This window comes from Callospermophilus lateralis, chromosome 4, assembly GCF_048772815.1.
Source record: "Callospermophilus lateralis isolate mCalLat2 chromosome 4, mCalLat2.hap1, whole genome shotgun sequence".
Classification (NCBI taxonomy): Eukaryota; Metazoa; Chordata; class Mammalia; order Rodentia; family Sciuridae; genus Callospermophilus; species Callospermophilus lateralis.
In genome coordinates, this window is record NC_135308.1 from 63,746,206 (window position 1) to 63,767,185 (window position 20,980).

At 44.1% G+C, this 20,980-nt stretch overlaps 1 protein-coding gene across 15 annotated transcripts in view; it reads left to right on the forward strand.

The window, feature by feature from the left end:
- Positions 1-20,980, forward strand: part of Mical3 (microtubule associated monooxygenase, calponin and LIM domain containing 3) — a 210,628-nt gene that overhangs the window by 185,611 nt on the left and 4,037 nt on the right. For 12 of the 15 annotated variants that reach the window (XM_076853912.1, XM_076853915.1, XM_076853917.1 and 9 more), the window contains 4 exons: positions 861-911; positions 2,288-2,398; positions 3,788-3,881; positions 18,303-18,368. In XM_076853912.1, the coding sequence (XP_076710027.1) occupies positions 861-911; positions 2,288-2,398; positions 3,788-3,881; positions 18,303-18,368 (322 nt within the window). The remainder of the gene's footprint in view (positions 1-860; positions 912-2,287; positions 2,399-3,787; positions 3,882-18,302; positions 18,369-20,980) is intronic. The other 3 variants (XM_076853916.1, XM_076853914.1, XM_076853926.1) reach the window with 3 other exon arrangements.

Consider the following 20,980-nt stretch of genomic DNA (forward strand, 5'->3'; position numbering starts at 1 on the left):
TCTTTTCCAGGATAATATGCATGTGAAATGTGAGTCCCCACTATGTCACGGTCATGACAGTCAGAAGCAGCACAGGCAGCAGGGTACTGCAGGCCTTCTTGTTGCTCTCAGAATCTCCTTATCCTATAGGCTACCAGACTCAAGCCACCTCCCTCCCTGGCTCCCTGATGGCCTTTTAACTACTTAATACAACTGATAAGAAGACCAGAGGAGCAAATGTAACTGACCCCAGTACTTGAGCAGCTCCACTCAATGTTTAATGGAGTAAAAAGAAGTCAGTTAACATTGCTATCTGAAATACTTTGGGCAAATAGCAGTGATTTATGCTATTTCAGTTCCTTTCACCAGGTATAATCAAGAAGTAGCCTGTATCCCTGTGTCCCATGGTTTAGGAACATGCCAGGAGAGAGCTTTTTGGGAGAGGGTATGAGGTTCAGTACCTCGTTTCCCTCTTATCTGTGTCTGACATCAGGAATCTCCTTCATCCACCCCCATACATTAGCAGCAGGAAGTGTTCTAAATTTCCACAAGTAAAGGAATGGGTTACTAAAGGAGAAAGGGATACTGAGAAAAGAGAAGATTGGGGGAATGATAAAGAGGCTGTTTCTACTCAGGAGAAAAGTAAACCCCAGTCTTACTCAAAACCAGTGTTCACTAAGATGCAGCTGTACATGCAGTTTGTACATGCAGATTTCTCCTTGCACAGTCCTGTGTGACATTGTGGAAAATAATCATGTTTAAGTCCTGTATGTTTGTTTTAAACTTCTAATTTTACTCCATTTCTGTGTGTCATTTTAATTTTTTAAATCATCATTGTCATTACTGTTCTGTTTTGTTTTCCGTTGCCATCCCCTTAAAAGTCGATTTATGTACCACACGCCTTGGCATTCAGGAGATCCTATTCATCAAAGGTAGTATCTCATTCCTGATGGCTGGTCGTCATTGCATGCCTGTCTGTGATTAACCACCCAGAGCAACCTGAGCCCAGGACCTGTGGCCACATCCTCACTAACTGTGTTCATACATGCATGTAGCTGTAGCCACCAGACCTCCTTTAGCTATGTCATGAGGAAGAAGGAGGATGAGACACACCCGCTCTTCACTGGCTGGAGTGCATGTGGTAATGCTCCAGGTGCCTGGGAGGGAGGCAGAGCTGCCCCTGTGGGTCTGGGCACCACAATAAGAGAGGTTGTTTGTCTCAGCTCTGTGGACTGAGACCTGAGCTTCCCAGGGCACTAGAATGCCACAGCTGTCCTTAAGGACTGCCTGTTGCCTCTTCACTTGACACTCCACTGTCTTTAAAACTCTTAGAGGAAAGACAAAGAGCCTGGACTTTGAGTTGAATTTGGAAGCCTTCTTTAAAATCTGTAAAATCTCCTAGTTTGGTTTCTTTTTTGTTTTGGTTTGGGTTTTTTTGTTTGTTTGTTTCTTTCTTTCTTTCTTTTGTTTTGTTTTTTTAAGAAACAATACAGATGGCCTTGTGAATGAAGGCAAATCCCCAACATGTACCTCTCAGGGGTTGCCCAGTATCTATGCAAAGCGTGGGATTCTCCCCATAGCCTTCAACCTGCATTAAATTTGCCCAGTCACCTCCTCCATTCTTGATGGCACTAGCCACAACCACCTGGCCAGGCCACTTCCTCCCTTCCTTTTTGTGGCAACTGTTGCCTATGCAATCCCCAGAGGCCATCAAGGGTCACCTCCACAGTTCCTTCTTCAGCCTATATTGGTTTGGGGTTTCCCCAAATTTAAAATAGAAGCATTCCTGTTTTTTCTAGTTCAGATGTTCTTAAAGGAACCTCATGAATACCACTCATCTGAAGAAAGTGGCTTTTGATTCCAAGCAAGAAAATAAAAGGATTCTGGTTTATCCTTTTTTTTTTTTTTTTTCCTTCCCCATATATTCAGAAGCATGAGGCTTGGGAAACATTTTACTTACATTTTTTACCCCCTCAAGGTCTTTAAAAAGCACAGAATTCCTTAAATAGGAAACAAACAAAGTGATCTCAATGATAAAGGAGGCTCCCAATACTCATTCCCCACATAGCCTCCTTTCCTGGTCACAGAGGGGAAATGTCTCACCTTGGGGGTATCTAGGTGTGTCCTGTGGCATTTGGAGCTCCAATAGGGAAAGGTGCCAGGGAAGTCTCTTCAGTGGGGGAGCTTCACACTGGTGTATGCCAGCCACCAGCTCCCACTTAGGAGTCAGTCTACTCCATGCCCCTGCCAGGCTGCTGCACAAATGGATCTCGGACCTGACTGAGAAGATCTTTTTCATTCCCACTAGCCAAGAACCTACACAGAAGAGGAGCTGAATGCCAAGCTGACCCGGCGTGTGCAGAAGGCAGCTCGGAGACAGGCCAAGCAAGAGGAGCTCAAGCGGCTCCACCGAGCGCAGGTACAACCACAGACAGTGAGACAGTCAAAATACACAGGTGGAAAGCCATGTGACCACATCTTTGTGTACACCCAGTTGACCCCTATCCACAAGGAAGGAGGGTGAAGAAGGCAGAGTAGAAGCAGATGAGTTGTCCCTGTCATCTGAGATGACAGCCCCAAAGTACAGCTCAGTGCAGATGTAGTGGCCCCATCCTTGCAAAGTCATCAGTAAAAAGGGAAGAACCACATTTGAGTTTCCTAAATTCTGTGGTCTAGAATAGTCATTTTAGAGTCAATTAGTTCTCTTACTTGTGAGCAATAGTGTCAGAAGTCAGTTTGTGGGAGGGTACATGTCATACACCTGTAATTCCAGCAACTCAGGAGGTTGAAATAAGAGAATTGCAAGTTCGAGGCCAGCCTGGGCAACTTAGAGAGACCCTGTCTCAAAATTAAAAATTAAAAGGGCTAGGGATATAGCTCAGTGGTAAAGCACCCCTGAATCCAATACCTAGTACAAAGGGGGAAAAAATCAGTTTGTGACCTACCATGGACTTTGGACTTTGTGGGAGAGGTTAGAGTTATCCTGTAGGTATCAGCCTCTGTCTTAAGGCCTCATATCCTAGACCATTCTTTACTTTTTTTTTTTTAAACTTGTAGAGACAAGATTTTTAATCCAGTTTAGCAGTCTTGTTATCAGAAAGATCTGAGGTAGCCAGGCAAGTAGCATCACCTGTAGTCCCAAGAACTTGGGAGACTGAGGCAGGAGGATCATGAGTTCAAGGCCAACCTCACCAACTTAAAAAAATTAAAAGGACTGGAGTATAACTCAATGGCAAAACATCCCTGGTTTCAATCACCAGTGTCAAGAAAAGAAAGAAATTCTGAGGTGCCAGATGCGGTGGCCCATATTTGTAATCCTAGCAGCTCAGGAGGCTGAGATAGGAGGATCATGTGTTCAAATCCAGCCTCAGCAAAAGCAAGGCACTAAGCAACTCAGTGAGAACCTGTCTCTAAATAAAATACAAAATAGAGCTGCAATGTGGCTCAGTGGTCAAGTGCCCTTGAGTTCAGTCCCCAGTATCCTGCCCAAAAAAGAAAGAAATTGTGAGGTAATAGTATTAAAGGCTTCCTGCAGGAATTTCTTTTCCTCCTGCCCTTTAACTGCCCTAGAGAGGGCTGACATCTGCTTCAGCTGCTTCCATATTCCATGGACTTAGAACAGTGGGCCCAGAGTCTGCTAAGTAACAAGGCCCTGGGGGATTCAGATCCAAGTGGGATGCAGCCCATGAACTAGAGCTCTTTCCACCGTCTCGACATAACTTCTCTTTCTCCCTCCTTGAGTTTGCCAAGTTTAGTTTTCCTCCTGAAAACTAGAAAGCTGAGTGCTCATACGGCTGTCTTTTGACAGATCATCCAACGGCAGCTGGAGCAGGTGGAAGAAAAGCAGAGGCAGCTGGAAGAGAGAGGGGTTGCAGTGGAGAAGGCACTCCGAGGTGAAGCAGGTACAGTCTGGGTCCTTGTGAGGAAGTTTATTCTGAAGGAGACCCCAAATTCCCCACTGGGGAAGCCAGTTTTGCATCACGTGAAATTCAGTCCTTCTTCAGTGGGGTTTTCTGGGTCCCTGCATCACATCTGGGGCTTTCCATTAAGCAAAAGAAAAATGCATTGGGACAGCCCTGAGGCCCAGTCCTGCTCTATAGCCCATCTTACAGCTTGCCATTTCCAAACAGAACAAAATCTTAGGCCCCCATCATCTGTTGATGGCAAACTCTGGGTTTGTTCCTCTTCCTTCTCCTCCTCCTTTCGCACTCCATCATTTTCCCTGGGGGGGAAAATGCCTATGAATGAGGGAGATTGTATCACAAGGAACCATCACAGAACTGCACTGAGCAGAACCCCAGCTGTTCCCCTACATGCTCCTCCTATCCTTAGTGTTCTGGGCCCCTTCTGCCCAAGCTTTAGAGCCCTTATCATCTCCTGAGGGTGGAGCTTACAGGTACTCTTGATACTCTTGTGTTTCCCAGGCTCAGCCCAGGCTTGATGTTCACTAAGGAGAGACAGGGGGTGGGGACATGATGTGCTAGCACAGGGTAGACACCAGGAGCAGCTGTGAGAGCCTGTGGTTTATGACTACCACTCTAAAAGGAAATGCTGAAGAATGTAATGCAGTCCTGTCTACTGCTCCCAGGAGTCTATTCTATGCATTTAGGCACAGAGAAGGCAAGGGAGTACCAAAGTCATCTCTGGACCAAAGCCTAGGAAACTGCTAGTTCAAGACCTTGCATCCACTGGGCCAGCCCCAGCCTCAGGCATGAAGTGACCAATCTCTGCTTTCTCAGGCATCCAGAATCTCATCCAGTCCCTGGATGAGGAACCTCCATCTCTTTACAAAAGAAAACGAAGGCCTCCAGGCTCAGCATGCAGATTGTGAGGCTGAGATAAAGAAAGGCAGTGGCTTCTTACCACCTCCTTATTCTAGAGTGGCAGAGGGGAACAGGGTGGTACATCTCCTGGCAGGTAAACTGTGTGTGGAACTGAAGAAGAACTGGTAAGGGGCAGCCATGTGACCAATGAGCTGGCCTTATGGTATGTGCCTGGTATCAAGATGGATTTTTTAAGATTGAAGTTCATGTGTTGGGGAGTGGGGATGAAGCATAGAAGCAGGTCCTCTTGTCAGGCCCTTTAAGGCCCAGAAATTGAAGTTTATCAGTAGGTCAGTGATGACCTTCAGGTGAAAAGGGCTGGTAGAGAAAGATGAGAACGTGGATATTCTTGGTTTTTGTGCCTCACCTAATGCTGGACTTAACCCTTGAAGTCTGGGTCACCAAAGGAAATGCAAAAACTTGAACCACTTAGTATCCAGAAAACTAGAAGACTGGGATGCTACCACCTGGCAAGCACTGGCTCCAGTGCCAAGAAGTGGAGATCCAGGTTCACTTAGAAGGGTCCTCAGCCTTCCCAATAAACCATGATGTCCCCCACCAGTCTGCGGGGACTCCTTTCCCTGCCCTGCACACTCTTGGCTTCCTAGTCAAACTTTCCCCAGAGGGAGTTAGCCCTCCAGAGGTGTCCTGTGCCAACTAAAATAGACCCACAGGGCCCTACCCTCCTTGCTTACCTCTTGCAGAAGATACCAAGAGGGACCCTGAACCCATCATTGCTTTTTATTTCATAGATCACTTCTGCCAAGATGGAAAGTAATAAGTAGATCTCACAACACATAGCGAGAATAACTCCACAGGTGTATGCACATACATTCAGGGTAAGAGTTCCCCAGGAAAAGGGGGACTATACCCCTCCTTACAAGATTCTGAGTTTCAGGGAAGAGGGTTGCCATCTGGGTTGATGGTTTCTGTAAAGAACTCAGATCCTTGTCAGCTGCATGCAGTTGGAGTCTACAGCAATACTTCAGCACTTCTGTAACAATCATGTTATTCCAGCTGCTGAATAAGGGCCAGAAAATAACACCATTAAAAATGGACAGAGGAGGACTGGGATGTGACCCAATGGTAGAGTTTACCTAGAAAATGCAGAACCCTGCATTCCATCCCAATACACATACACACACACACACACACACACACACACACACACCAAATTGGCAGAGGATTTTACCAAAATTATTCTTTTCAATTGTTTAGATAAATTACATTTTCATGACCATGTACAACTGAATATCATATAAGTTAGTGCTTTTCAAACTTGCTTTTAGCAGAAGAGCCCTTTTACAACATTATAAATTCAAGTTAAAATAAAAAATAATTGCCCTAAAAAGTTAAAACATATACAAAAACTTGACAACACAGGATATGGTCAAGAGCTGCACCAGCATCCAGTTCATTTGTGGGAACAAAGGTGAGAACAGACTGATATACACCAGTAGTTGCTGTAAATAGCAACAGTGTGTTTTTAATGACGTACCTGGAACTCTCAGGGTATTTTCAATTTAAAGATGTAGTTACTGGAATTTTTAAAACAGAACAGTAGCATTTTTCCAAGTTGAATCACTAACAAATCTAACAACTCATATTCCTGATAAAGAACCAATCAAAGATGCTCCTAGAGTAAGCAAGAAACCCAGATTCACTATGATATCATGACATAATGTGTCATCCACCCTTAGTGACATGCTGATAAGTGCATGCTCTGAGAGGCTGGCATCACTATACTTGCAGGCCAGGATTTAAATGAATTACATAATTTCTTTTTTACCAACACATTTACAATGAATGCAGATACTTGCACACAGGAAGCAGAAGAAACTTGGTCCTGAGGGCCCCACAAAAGCAAGTTCACCTGGCTGCACAAATTAATTCGTTCAATGGGTTAAAAGTTGGCATATTAAGCATTGAGTATGGTATGCATTTTCAACATTTTTTAAAGAGTTAAAAGCATTTGAGGTTCTTGGAAGATCCCTAGAACATTGTGAAGAACCCTAGGGTTCCACAGAAGTTTGAAAATCATTGTTCTAATCCAACTTCTTCCTGTAGATGAGACTTTGCCAAAATATCTTTAACCAAAATGAAGTCTGTGCTTTCTCTAAAGATGCACCTCAGTAACTCTGTTGAGATATTTCCCCATGATGCATTTAGTGTTGTAGGAACAGACGAGGCAAGGCATCGAAGATAGCAGGAAACAGTTTTATTTGGCTGTAGACAGGTTCAGAGGGCAATCAATCAATCCCCTGAACCCCGAATTCAGGTAGTTTCAGAGTTTATGCCCAGCATGTAAGGGGAGGGGCTCAGAAGTTCACAGTCTGCAGAAATTCACATAAAAGCAGCTTTTTCTTTCACTATTTTGGGCAAGTTAACCCTTCAAGGACAACATCTGAGAAGGAAAGAGCTTCTTGTCCCCTTTCTTTCCTCCCCCTGCTAGCTGTTACCATGGAGCCCAGTTGGTAACTTATCTTAAAAATATAGACATCTCTGTGGAGCACAGCTCAAGGCCAGAGGATTTGATTGCACATTTCCACAAACTACTATACTGGATATATTTGTGAAAAACTAGTAAGGGGGTGACCAGCAACTGGAGTGCTGGTATCTTCCCAGCCAGTGGCCAAGTAAAACAGGGCAATACAAAAGTAGGAAGTGTATCTACATTGAACTCTTATGCAGAGATTCTTTTGCTGAAAGTTCCAAAATCAGCCATGGTGAAGATTTCTGAAGAAGCACAGTTACACTTTTCTGTAGAGAAAGAGGTGCCACTACATTAGTTAACTTTCAAGATATAGTGCTCCTACCATAACATCTCCAAATATGTTGTCTTTTTCTTATTTCAATATATCCCCTCCAAGGCTGGTCTAATGTCACTTCCCAGTGGACATATTCCTACTCGGCAGATACCATCTTTGAGGCTAAGTGTGCACATTGGCCACTCTTTCCTGCTTGTGCATTGCATCCTTGTTAGTCTCACTGCACCTAGTTGAACCTTGAAGAAATATCCTCAGCTGAGTCCAAAATCTGGAATTTTCCAACATGCTGGTCAGCCCCATCCCTAAGGGCTATACTACCAAGCCAGCCAAATCTGCCATTCTGTCTCACTTGATGGTCTCAAGCTTCCATTGTGTCTGAAGGGATCAGACTTTGTTAGCCAACCTGCCCTTCCAGAGAAGAGATCTGATACAGACTTGCTACCCAGTTAATCTCTATTTGTCAAAGGCTTCTATATATTCAGAGCTCAAGAATTAGTTTCAGAGCTTTCAAGCCTAGGACAAGACCAAGACTTTTATGTGATTTCTGGTCCTGGGACATCCAGGTCATTTTTTTGTTTCTGGAACACTGATTCAAACTTAAAACCACTGGATCAACCTTGAGCCTGAGCTGGGAAGACTTTGCAGGATTGCATTCAGTTTTCAGATGTATGTCCATTCTTGAAGAGGAAACCCCATGTGGAAAAAAAGGCTGCCAAGAACAGCTTTTAGAATGTGAGGTTTAGAGAAAGGGTGACACAATAGCAACTGAGTTTTGTTGTGCTCTGTACCTCCTTACAGTTCTGGAGAGATGAGGATCACCTGCTCAAACCCAGTGCTCAGCTCCAGACTTTACATCTCAGGCCTTGCTGGGCTACCACAGGAGCTGAAAGTGCTGGCTAAGAGTGCTGGTGGCCAGCAGACCTCCAAGAGCCTCAGGGCAAATAGTTGCAGATTCAGAAATGCATAAGACTCAGCTCATTTCCAGAAGACTGACTAAAGTTATAAGACTAAACCTCAGAAGAGACAGAACCTCCATCTTAAGCTCCTCCAGCAGCGTGATTTTGCAAGGAGTGTGCTACAGTCACTAATGGGGCCATACACAGGAGTTCTTGGAAGTGCTGCCAACTGTGTTTAAACCCAAGGGTTGGGGCTCTTCCAGGGCTTGTTTAGGGTGTTCACATCTTGGGGCCTCAGCCTGGGGTTTTTAATGTTCAGAAATAAGTAGGAAGTAATAGCCCCTGATCCACTCTTGAACTTCTTAAATCTTCTTTTATAAGACTGAGTTCCTGTAGGGTCAGATTTCCCAACAAAGCCAAAGCCTTTTGTCCTTACTGAGCCAACATATGAAAAAGGATCACACTGGTAGTGATTGTTGGCTCTGCCCCCACTGATTTTAGTTAATCCCCTTTCACACCATGAGGTACACAGAGATGGCCTGCATGTGTGCATATAATGTACATATAGACATGCATGCTTTCTATCTGTTCCTTTTTGCCCTCTTGCTATATATATCTGCATGTTTCGTATGCTTCATGTCATTGATGGCTTTGGGTGTGGGGGACAACAAGGTCATCTGGTCAAATAACTCTCTCTTCACCAATTCCTTGTTGTAGACTATTGGGGAGAGTCTTATTACAGTGACCTCATCGACTTGCATCTGGGTGGTATGTATAGCAGCAACTGTTGCTGGTACTAATCCCTCTGACACCCTTCCCCTTCGTTTCTCCCAGTCCTTCCTCACAAATATCGAGAAGAAACCAACCTGATAACCAAATGGCAAAAGCACAAACCCTTTTCCAGGCTCAGTGGTAGAGCACTTGCCTACATGTGCAAGACCCTGGGTTTCATCCCCAATACCACCAAAAAAAAAAAAAAGGAGCAGCATGTCAGATCCTCTCTGCTGCCCATATATACTCCAGAGGAAGATTTAAGATAGCTTTTGCTGCCCAGAATTTTTCTAATGTCTCATAATAAGACTTTATCTACCCCACCTCAACAACCTTGCAGTCCCTTTGCTAGTCCCCTTGTTTGGTTGTTTGATAGCAGGTACACACACACTCAAATCCAACACAAATTTTGTCCTGAATCTTATCTTTCATAACTTGTAGGTATCATATCTACTATGAAGCTCACTGCCAATCACACTTTAGAGGCAGACATGGAGCTGGGGATATATATAGCTCAGTGGTAGTGCACTTGCCTAGCATGTTCAAGGCCCTGGATTCCATCCCCAGCACTGAAAAAAGAAAAAGAAGAAAAAAATAGATGACACAAACATGAAGAACTCAGCCTCAATCATTTTCATTAGGGTAGGCTCATGTATCCCCCAAAAGATCCCAGTGCATGCAAAAGGCTCCACTGTTGTGATTTTGACCCAAGTTCATCAGACTTGAGTTTATAAGTAGAGATGTCCATAATGATGGCCCTCCTCTTTGTCACATCCTGTGTCTTACTTTATACTTTTTTAGATAAAGGCAGGAGAAGCCTCAGGCAGTAGTTCTCAAAGTGTAGTCTCTAGACCAGCAGCAGCATCACCTGGGGGCTTTTTCTCAGGCTCCATCATACACTTTCTGAATCTGAAACTCTGCAGATGCGGCTATGGTATCTTGTGTTTTAGCAGACCTTGCAACTGATTCATGTGGCTTCTAAAACCAGAGATCCACTAGCTGAAAGGAATTCAGTATATTTGCTGTTTTTCTGTACGAGACTTATCTTTTTTTTTTTTTTTTTTTTTTTTTGGCTTAGAGAAATAACCAATCTATGAGTCTTGTTTCTAAACTTTGGGCATCTTTTTTCCTTGAAAGCTGCCTTGTGGCAGGAATGTCAAGCAGGGGTTCAGGGTTTCTGCACCTGCTTAGTGTTCCATGTCTTCTTTTTTTTTTTTCAGCAAATAGTAGTGATTTTATTTTTTTCATTCTAAAGCTTGCACACTTTCTTTTTCTTATGTTCCCTGTCTTCAATCAAGCAATCCAGTCTCTTGCTCTTTCCGTAGAGATTCAGTGCTTCTAGCTTGGCCTGAAAAAAAAAAAAAAAAAGAGCTGGTGAAGATGATTCTCTCATTTTTTATTCCAACGCCATCCTTTTAAGAGAATCATTTCTTGGCTCATTCATTTTAAAACCAAAGCCAAGACTGGAGGTATGGCTCACTGATAGAGCATTTTTCTGGCATGTATAAGGTCCTGAGTTCCATTTCCAGCACTGCCAAGGGGTGGGGTGGGGAGGACCAAGGCTGTAATTCTGATTCCTATTATAGGACAGTGCCATATCCTTAGAGTACCTCCACCCACCAGCAGCTGGAGCCCTTGGCTCCTTGGATAGGTGGGACTGTGGTCTCTGTTCTCTGTGTCCCTCATCCCTTGATCCCATGGATCCCACCCCTCTACAGGCTCCTGGAGCTTTTGGAGTACTGAGGGATCTCCACACTCATGGCCATTGATGCTGAAAAAGGGCTGATGCTTACACCCTACTTAACAGATCCCATTTATCCCATTCCCTGTCTAATGTCCCCAGTCCCCTTCCCACTCCTCCTAACACTTCCTGGGCAATGGTAATGTCAATTCTAAATAAATCTTAATGTGCAAGAAGACATTATTACATTTAGAACCTTGTAGAAGGAGCTCTCAAAGCCCACTTCTTTGAGCTCATGCTTGCCTGGCCTTCCCAGTTGGAGCCCTGCTGTTGCCTCACAGTGAGTCTCATATATGTCTCTTCTGTTTTCTCATCCCCACTGTTGAACTGAGAAAATGCAGTAGGCCGTTTTTACAACAGCTCTTAGCTCTTTGGATCTAGAATGCCAACAAATTCCAGGGGGAAATTAAATATATGAAAGAAAAAAAACTTAGTGTTCTTCCAAATTATAAAGTACCCTACCATCAGACACCTTATGACCCCTGCTACTTGGTTATCATCACTTCCCCTTTTGTCAGTGCACTCTCACTTGTATGTAATGTTCAGACTCTTCCTGTGAGCTCTGCTCACCATATAGGCTGCTGCTACTGCCTATTAATGACGTATGGAAGAAACATTCCTTTGTGAAGGGAGTCACTCTGCACACCAGGCACAGGGTAAAGGTCACCAGGCCCTGTCCTCATCAAGCCCCAGGAGGAAGCTTACATACCACAGTTAGATCCCTGTTCAGTTTCTGCTGATGTTTACTTCTCAGGGCAGTTGATAATATTCATTAATCAAGTGGGGAAAAGATACCCTTTGAACTGGGCATAGTGGAGAACATCTGTAAATCCCAGCAACTCAGTAAGCCAAGGTAAGAGGATTGCAAGTCAGAAGCCAGCCTTGGCAACTTAGCAAGACCCTGTCTCAAAATTAAAAATAAAAAGGGCTAGGGATGCTGCTAGTGATAGAGCACCCCTGGGTTCAATCCCTAGTACTGGGTGGGCAGGGGAGAGGACCTTTTAGAATCTGGAGCTTGAAGTGTAGTTAGAATCAGATTGCTGTTCTACCCTTTCTCCCCAAAAGGCCTTACATCAACCTCATTTCTGGGTCATAGCAGCAATCTTGTTTCTCATGTGGGTGACACAGAGCTCTAAGTAACACTCAGATTATTAGGAATTTCATATCCTGCTCAGAGGAGTTCAGACCCCTAGTATTCTGTCTGTCCCACCATAGTGTCTCAGTGGGGTCTTTAGTGGCTTTCAGCTAACTATTTAAAGGCTCATTTTGAGGTGGGTTCATAGCTCAATGGCAGCATATGGAAGACCCTAAGTTCAATCCCCAACACCCAAAAGTAGTCTCCTTTTAAGCCACGGAGTATAGAGAATAAAGATTTCACTTCCTCAAATAGCTGGATCTTGTGATTTGAAAAGAAAATAAACCATTTTACAGAGACATAATGACCCTTGGTCCAGAAAAGAAGGGTTTGCAGTGGCCATTGTCTTTCCCTCCTCTTCTGGGAGAACACAGAACAGGTGCAGCCCAATCCACCATGCTTTGTTGCACTATATCAGATAAATAAAAGAAAAACTATATTTTTTTTCTGAAAAAAAATATAAAGAAAAACTATATTTCTTCTGAAATTTTTAGATTAAAAAGACCCACACCTGATTTTACAGGACCTTACCTCTTGATTTATGTCTCATAGGGAAATGGAAGGTTTAGAAATATAACATGAATTCCTGGAAAGTGATCTTTCATTCTTGCCAGGAAGTTTGGGTGGGAGGCACAGGGAGGCCTACCCCAGGCCTTGCCCCTTCCCACCTTCTGAGTGACTGTCTTCTATTTGCTTCTCTTAATTTGATGTTAGTAGATTTTTGCATCTCTGCTCATGCTGAGCATTAGCCTGGCTAGTTTTGCTTAGGAACTTTGAAATTACCAACATTTTCCAACATTCATGTGTCTGTATGTATTGGATCTCAGTTCTTAAATGAACCTTTTTGTTTTTTACTTTCTCTCCACCCACCCCACCCCATCCCACACATTCAGAGTCTAGAAATTCATTCTGCACTGAGTTTTTTGTAGCACAAGCATCTCCCCAGCCCTGTCATATGTATGTAGGCTAGACCTGCTATCCTTCTCACCATTCCACAGCCCTGATAAGGCCTCAGTGTTTGTTATTGCCCACAAAGGCTCCTGCGTGCTAGGGCATGCCATTGGCTGGGCAAATGGGTTTTTTGGGTTGGAGAGTGAGAGTAGTTGAATATAGTCTTAGTCAAGAAAGCTTTTGCCAATTATGTAACTTGACAGCTGGGATATAGCTCAGTGGCAAGGCGTCTGCCTTGCATTCGCAAAGCCCTGGGTTCGACCCCCAGTTCCAAAAAAGACAAAAAAAAGAACCCCACCCAAAACAAATAAGATTAAAAAAAAAAAACCCAGATTATGAAACTTGAACAAGACAAAATAGAGGCAGCCACAGTGACACATGCTATAATCCCAGCTCCTTGGGAGGCTAAAGCAGGAAGATCACAAATTCAAGGGCAGCCTGGGTAACTTAGTAAGACTCTGTCTCTAAATAAAAAATATGGAGGGCTAAGGATGTAGCTCAGTGATAGAGCATCCCTCAGTTCAATCCCTAATACTGCAAAAAAAAAAAAAAGAATCAATTATAGCCCCATTTCTTTTTTCTTACATGAGAATCACAAAGAAATTCTCCTGAGTTGAGTGTGTGATTCTGGCAAAATGCTTGCCCAGCATGTTCAAGGCCCTGGTTTCTATCCTTAGCACCACAAGGAAAAAGGAAGAGAAATTCTTACAACTCTGGACATGTTGTTCTCTGCAGGTTTAATCTGGGTGACTGAGCATGGTAATGACTGGGGAAAACCCCTGGGGTCTCTGAGGAAAAGGTGGACAAAAACCTCTGTAGCATCACTGAATTGGATTAAAAGGCATTGGATTCCTTAGCAGTAAACATGGTGCCTTTCTGCAAAACAAAGAAGAAATGCAAGTCCCCTCAGGCAAGATGAGGGATACACAGTCTGAGTAGAGATCATGTGGTAGGAAAATAGAACCTCAAAATGCAATTAAGAAATAAGCATTCCTATTGCCTGTCCCTGACACCTTGGAGGAAGTTGTTCAGAGACCTTAAGGAAGTCAAAACCAAAAAGATGAGGTTTTAGGTAGCTCAGTGGTAGAAATTCTCTACCACTGAGCTACCTAAAGTATAGCTGAAAAGGGAGTAATCTAGCTCAAATTCTAGTGTATCAAAAAGGAAGATGTTATGAGCCAACTTCCAACTTATAAAAGGATGATATTCTATAATGTTTATAATCTTATTATTTAGAATTCTTTATTCCCATAGAAGTATAGTTATAAATGGTGACTCAGCTCATAAAAAGCCTATTTTCCTTATAATGTCTCTGTGAACAGAGACTCCAGTACCTAGCCAGTGAGTTCTGAGGAAATGCAACACTCCAGGCTGGGACTTCTCAGGTCTAGATGCCCCATTAATAAGCCCTCCCAGGGTCTGCCAAGTACTGGCTAAAGAGACCTTTCCAGCTTTAAGCATGTGGTGGTGGCTCCTTTGTCTCACAGGGAGGATCTAGGGGCCTAGATGATGGCAGAGATGGATTCTAAGATGAGGCAGATCCCAGGGCTAGTTCTCAGCTGCAGGCCAGCTCCCTGATCATCCACTTCCTCTTTGTCCTCCTTGAGACTGGCCACCCAACTTGCCTTCCTGCTGCAACTACCCTCATCTTACAACAGAAATTTGTTCCTGATTTGGGCATTGAACAGAGGGGCACTTAACCACTGAGACACATCCCTAGCCCATTTTTATATTTTTATTTAGAGTCAGGGTCTCCCTGAGTTGCTTAAGGCCTCACTAAGTTGTTGAGGCTGGCTTTGAACTCATGTTCCTCCTCTCTTAACCTACCAAGGCACTGGGATTGCAAGTGTGTGTCACTGTGCCCGGCTTTGGCTCTTAAAGAAAATGGGGTTAGCTGGGCGCAGTGGCTCGAGTCCCATCAGTTTAGAAGACTGAAATAGGAGGATCGCAAGTTCAAAGCCAGCCTCAGCAACTTAGTGAGACTCTAAACAACTCAGTGAGACCCTGTCTCTAAATAAAATACAAAATAAGGCTGGGGGGTGTGGCTCCGTGGTTGAGTGCCCCTGAGTACAATCCCTTGTACCGCCCCGCCCCCGCCCCCCCCAAAAAAAGAAAGAAAATAGAGTTAATGGATGGCCTCATAGTGCCTGGTTAATTAGAGGTACTCAGCAAACATATTTTATGAAGTAATTAGTCTCTCACCTTGTCTTAAAATAAGCCCATGATCTTTTTAAGGTATTTCTAGTTATTTCTGATATTAGAACCAGTGTAGAAGCCAGTGGGCTAAATAAAACCAGGCAGAATCAAATGACTGAACCGGGAGTACAAAGCCTTAGGTCAGCTCCTATCACAGCAGTTATCTCTAGGCTTTCTGGGCTGTGAGTAAAGTTAGGCCTTGCTCTTGGCCCCACCAGACTTCATTATCACATCCTTACTTCCTAAAAGAAAGGCACTAAACCTTTTTCTACCTCTCAGCCTCAGGGTTAGGGCCTTTTGGATTTTGAGTACTAAAAATGTAAAGTGGGGTTTGTCTTCATTTCAGATGAGCAGCCATGCTCCATATCTTGAGAACTGGTTTGTTTGCTTAATTTTTCTAGCTACCAAAACATTTTATTCTGTTAACTCGTAGGATGGGGGGGAGAAGATACAGCATGTTGAGATAAAGTATCTTAGAGACCTTTATGAGGAAGTAGGATGAAGATAGAAATATAGAAAAAACAAACCAGGCATAGTGGCATACACTGTAATCCTAATGATTCAGGAGACTAAGGAAGAAGGATCACAAGTTTGAGGCCAGTCTGGTAAAATTAGCAAGACCCTGTCTCAAAATAAAAAGGGCTAGTGATGTAACTCAGATAGAGTGGTAGAGGTAGAGTGCTTGCATAGCATATGCTTGACTCTGGATTGCGTCCCCAGCACAGGGCCAGGGTGGGGGTGGTCTTCTATTTGGGGTGATGCCTTTGCTCTTAGAATCAATGAACCAGATCATCTGTTTCTCACATCTCCCTAAAAGGCAAAGAAACTTCTATCAGTTGGTGCCCCTTTGCCTCGTTTGAGTGTCCTTTCAGATTATCTTGTGGTGTGGAACTCCCCATTCAATTGGGTTTTCCCTTCTATTTCTTCCTAAAATAATATCCAGTGGGTGTCCTTTCTGATTATAAAAGCAGTACAAATTCATTGTGGAAATTGTGGACACTAAAGAAAAAAGTACCAGCCCTGAAGCACCAGTCTTACTCACCTCCTCCTTGAGGGATAAGAGGGACCAGCCCTTCCAGTCTTCCATACCCTTCCTTTTGCCTTTTGTTATCACAGTGCCTTCCCCCTTTCCTTTTCTTTTTTTAAACACATGCTTTACCTGATGCCCCCTTTTTCTAATTTTGTTTCCTAATTTCTGTTTTCAATATCTTGTTATCTCAAATTGTATACTGTATCAGAAAGGGTATAAGAGGAATGTGATCTATATAAAAGGAGATAAAGGCTATATTTTGTGATGTCCAAAAAGTAGAAATGCACACATACATGCATATGCTTGTTCCTACTTGATTTTGGATGTGTATTGATTGTATATTGTGTCACTGTCCCTTGCTAATCAATATGGATGCTATTCTACTGCACAACACACAGCCTTTTCACATATAACGTTGGTTCTAGGAAGCAACAGAAGTGGTTTATTGACATTTTATTTAAGGGGTTTATCCAGGTATTCTGAACCTCAACACAGACTCTACACTTTGAAACCAAGAAATTTGAATATAAGTCTGCTCTAAGGCAAACAGAGTTTTTTAAGAACGAAATCCTCCTCCCATGTGACCAGGCATCAGCTCATCATGGTCTGATCTATTGAGAACACTGAATGTAATCACCATTTCACACACCCGCTTTCTGTATCTGGCTTTCGTATTAAAGTTGTACCCGGTATCAAATTGACTGTACAAAGCACTGTGCAGAATGGCGAAGGTCTGAGAAGAAAAAAAAAAGTGATCCCTGCATTTATTCCATTGCAAAGTAGAATGGTTTGTCTGTTTGGCCCTCCTGTTGACCTAAACTCCCTTCTCATTATAAGCCACCCATGCAGCCCTTCCCCTTCGATCCCCACCAAAGCCTTTCCTTGGACTTCACTGTCCCCTGTGTGTGCTGCTGTGGTTCTGTGATGGTCCCTTGCTCAGCTCCTCTCCCTCTTCCTTTAGTGACCATCAGGTCTCCCCTACAACTGGTCTGGAGATGTCTCTCTGCACACTGTCTCCTCTCAGTTGCCCCACTCTTACCAACATCATTAGTGTGAGTTGTTGGCCTGTCCTGTCAGCACACCCCTCTTGATCCTAAATGCAACAGCATCCCCCAGCTGTGACACTGAACCCCTCCAAGAAATGGAAAGGCCAGAAGAAAAGGTGGGGTGGCTGGCTCTCCCTGGCATGTGGAAGAGATAGTGATACAAACCAATGGAAGACACTTCTGTGTGTCCACATTTTCCCAAAATTGTCCTGGCTCAGAATTTAAACACTGCAGGTGCCAGAGCTCTGCAGGCCCACCAACAGTTAGGGTGCTGCCTCCATAGACTCAGGTCCTTTCTATAGACACAGCACCAGAAGGTAGCAGACCCCTCATTGCCCCTTAAGACTTATCTAAGGTTAATTTAATTTTGAGCACATCTTAGAATATTTCACTTAGGTTTGGTTGGCGCCACTTTCCTACCTAGAAACAATATTACCCCCATATTCAAGACAGTGTTTTACAGAGGTAGGCAGACATACCCAGGGGCTTTGGGCATTTTTGAGGAGGGAGCTCAACACCCAAGACCATGAAGGCCACCTAAATTTCACATGCTACCAGTAAGTTATAGAAGAGGAAGGCACAGCCCACTTGGTTGTGAGCTGCTGCTGCATGAAAGGAATATCTGCATCTTTAGGAGGACCCCACCATCCCTCCCTCAAGTCACACCCATATCAGTGACTGCTCCTGATGCCTGAGCCCGCTCTTGTTCAGTTTCTGTGCTGAAAAAAGGACTTAATTCATTTGTAGACTTTGTTTCCCCTGTTTCTGCTTCTCCATTTCTTGTATTTTTTCTTTTCCTCCTGTTGTTCCTTTCTCACTTTTTATGCTTTTTGTCCTCTGCTTGTTTTTTATTTCACCCTCACCCTGTCCCTTTCCACTTCCAAATTCCTCCTCCTCTTTTCCTCTTCCTTTTTTGTCTTTCTCCGTTTCCTCCTCCTCCTCTTCCTTGTTTGGTCCTTTTTGAAGTTGAGCCCAGTGGCGGGACTCCACGGCGTAGACCTCTCTCCTTCTGCCCTTGCTGTGTCCAGGAAGGTAACGTAACCTCACCCACCTCATCCCACTGCCTCCGAGGGTCAGAGCCACATTAGTTCCACAGGGAGCCACAGCCCAACTATTTCTCTTTCTCTCTGATATGTGACAGTCCAATTTTAGAATGTCATGAATATGTGGCAGTTTCTTACAAGGCACAGTATCCCTTTGACTATCTGAGGGGAGGACCCGGGTACAGAGGGAAGCTGGAGAGCCTCCAGGCCCAGCTACTGAAGTCTACAGACTTCCTATAGCCTGCAGACCTTCTGCAGCATTTCCCCCCATCCCCCATAACCATTTGTACTTGGGCCTTTAAGCCTCAGGTTCACCAGATGGATTTGTATTGACAGAGTCAAGGAATACTGTCCTTACAAAGACTGATCTACACAAATGGCCCCAAGTTCTTTACCAAAACAAACACTAAAGCAAACTTCTCTACTTTGTGTCTTGCTGAGTGTGTTTTGTTTTGTTTTTTGGTGTTTATTTTTTGGTCTGACTGAAGTCTGTTGTGGTGATAAGATTTTTGTCATTGACAAGGCATGTGGGCAGGGGAAGGGGGAGTATGGCCATGACTAACCCTTGCTAATCTCTTACTCTGCTCTCCATGGCTCTCACATGTGATCTTCACCCTCCCCACCACATCCCCTTACTCATCGGCTGTGAACAAGCTCCACCATGGCTCATGAGCAGTGTTCAGATGTACCCTGGTGGAAATTTTGTCTTTATACATGGGAAGGTGGGAAGGAGGGAGAGACTTCCCGGTGTGCCCTCAGCTTGCCACACTGGACAAGCTTGCATGTCTCAGGGCTCCATCTTCATGGCCATGTGGGCACACTGTGCAGAGACGCTCCGGAAGGAATGCATGGAACTGAGCTGTAGGCTGGTTTAAAAGCCAAAGACCCAAGTCTATTGGATCGGGTGAGGAGAGCTCAGGCCCCCAGACACACATGCGGCACTGCACAGTCGCAGGCTCCACAGGCCAGGGGTTGTGAAGTGGGGAGCTTCCATCCTTGAGAGTAGAGCTCAGAGATAGCATGCCACCTCAGGAGCAAAGTTGTTTGTTCACTGGGGCACAATGCAGACACTAACTCCTGCTTGTGTGAACGCAGTGCATCTCCTCTTCTCTAGAGTGGGGCCATTGGTTGACTGACTTAGGCCTTATGTGAGTCAAGAAGACAACATCACAAGAGCTTTGTCTTTGATTAGTGTGCAAGAATGCCAGATGATAGAATGCGGGCAAGAATGAGTAAGGAGCAAATCTGAGAGCCACCCACCTGAGGATGTACATAGTACATACTCCTGGGCTATAACACTAATCACTGTGCTGGGACATCCAACCAAGCAACTCAGAAAATAGAGCGTACTTTGAGAGATTTCCCAGTTCAGTGCCTCTTAACCTGAGACCTATAGATATACTTCAGAAAGCCCCTGAGTACCCTGAAATTCTGTCTAAAATTGTTTGATGCTGTAATGGGAGTGTAGAGTGCACTACTTAGTGGTAGAGCACTTCCCTAGCATGCTTAAGGTCCTGGGTTTCATCCCAAGCACCACAAAATAATAATAATAATGCATATATATAAGCATTTTTCTAGCAAAAGTCCTTAGCTTTCATGAGATGCTTTAAATGGTTTGTAACCCCAAAATATTAAAGAGCCACTGACATAGTCTGTCTCTTAGGCAGGACCAAACTTTGGCCATGAGCAGATTTATGCTCCAAGGAAAGGAATTTGTTTCCTCCTTGGATGGTGTGATTCCTTGTAAGGTTCTCCTGTATCCTCCTGCTGCAGTTAAGCCCAGAGGGTTGTGTTGCTCCTTATGGAGACTAGTCCTGTGCTGGTTCAGGTTGGCCTGAGGCAGCAGTCAGGTACCAGGCCCGAAAACTGGTGGTGGGACTGGATCAGAACACGGGGTGGCCACCTTCCTCAGTCTCTAGGGTGTGCGGGTCTGCTGGTGGTCTGCTGACAGCTATCCTGGATGCCCTGTGTCTACCACACAGTCCCTTCTAGAGTGTTTGTCAAGAAGTATGTCCAGCCACATGTTAAGAAATGGTTTCTTGCCAGGCATAATGGCACATGCCTATAATCCCAGCATCTGGGGAGGTTGAGGCAGGAGAATCACAAGTTCAAAGCCAGCCTCAGTGATTTAGTGAGGCCCTGAGCAACTTAGCAAGACCCCATCTCAAAATAAAAAGGGCTGGGGATGTAGCTCAGTGATTAAACACCTCTGGTTCAATCCCTGTTACCAAAACAAAAAAGAAGAAAGGGTGTCTTTCTGATTAGGATACAAAGCAATTATGAGGCCTCAATATTAGTGGCCCCAGAGAAGAGCAACAGCCTAGGAAAGAACTAGGTTAAATGAGGGTGAAAGAGTAAAGTGTAGTTTATAAATTTAAATTTGCCATTTTTATTAGACTGGTTTTCTCCTCCAAGGAGACCCAGAACATAGCAAGTGCCAAATAAATATTAAATGAATTAAAAAAAAATTAAGAAGGAAGAACAAAGCAATTTAAGACATACAAAAGAAAGCTTCTAAGCAGAAAAAGTATCAACAAGCCTATGAGGAGGGAACAGTCACAACCAGCCAGGATTACTGGCAGGGATGAGGGCAGGGCCTGG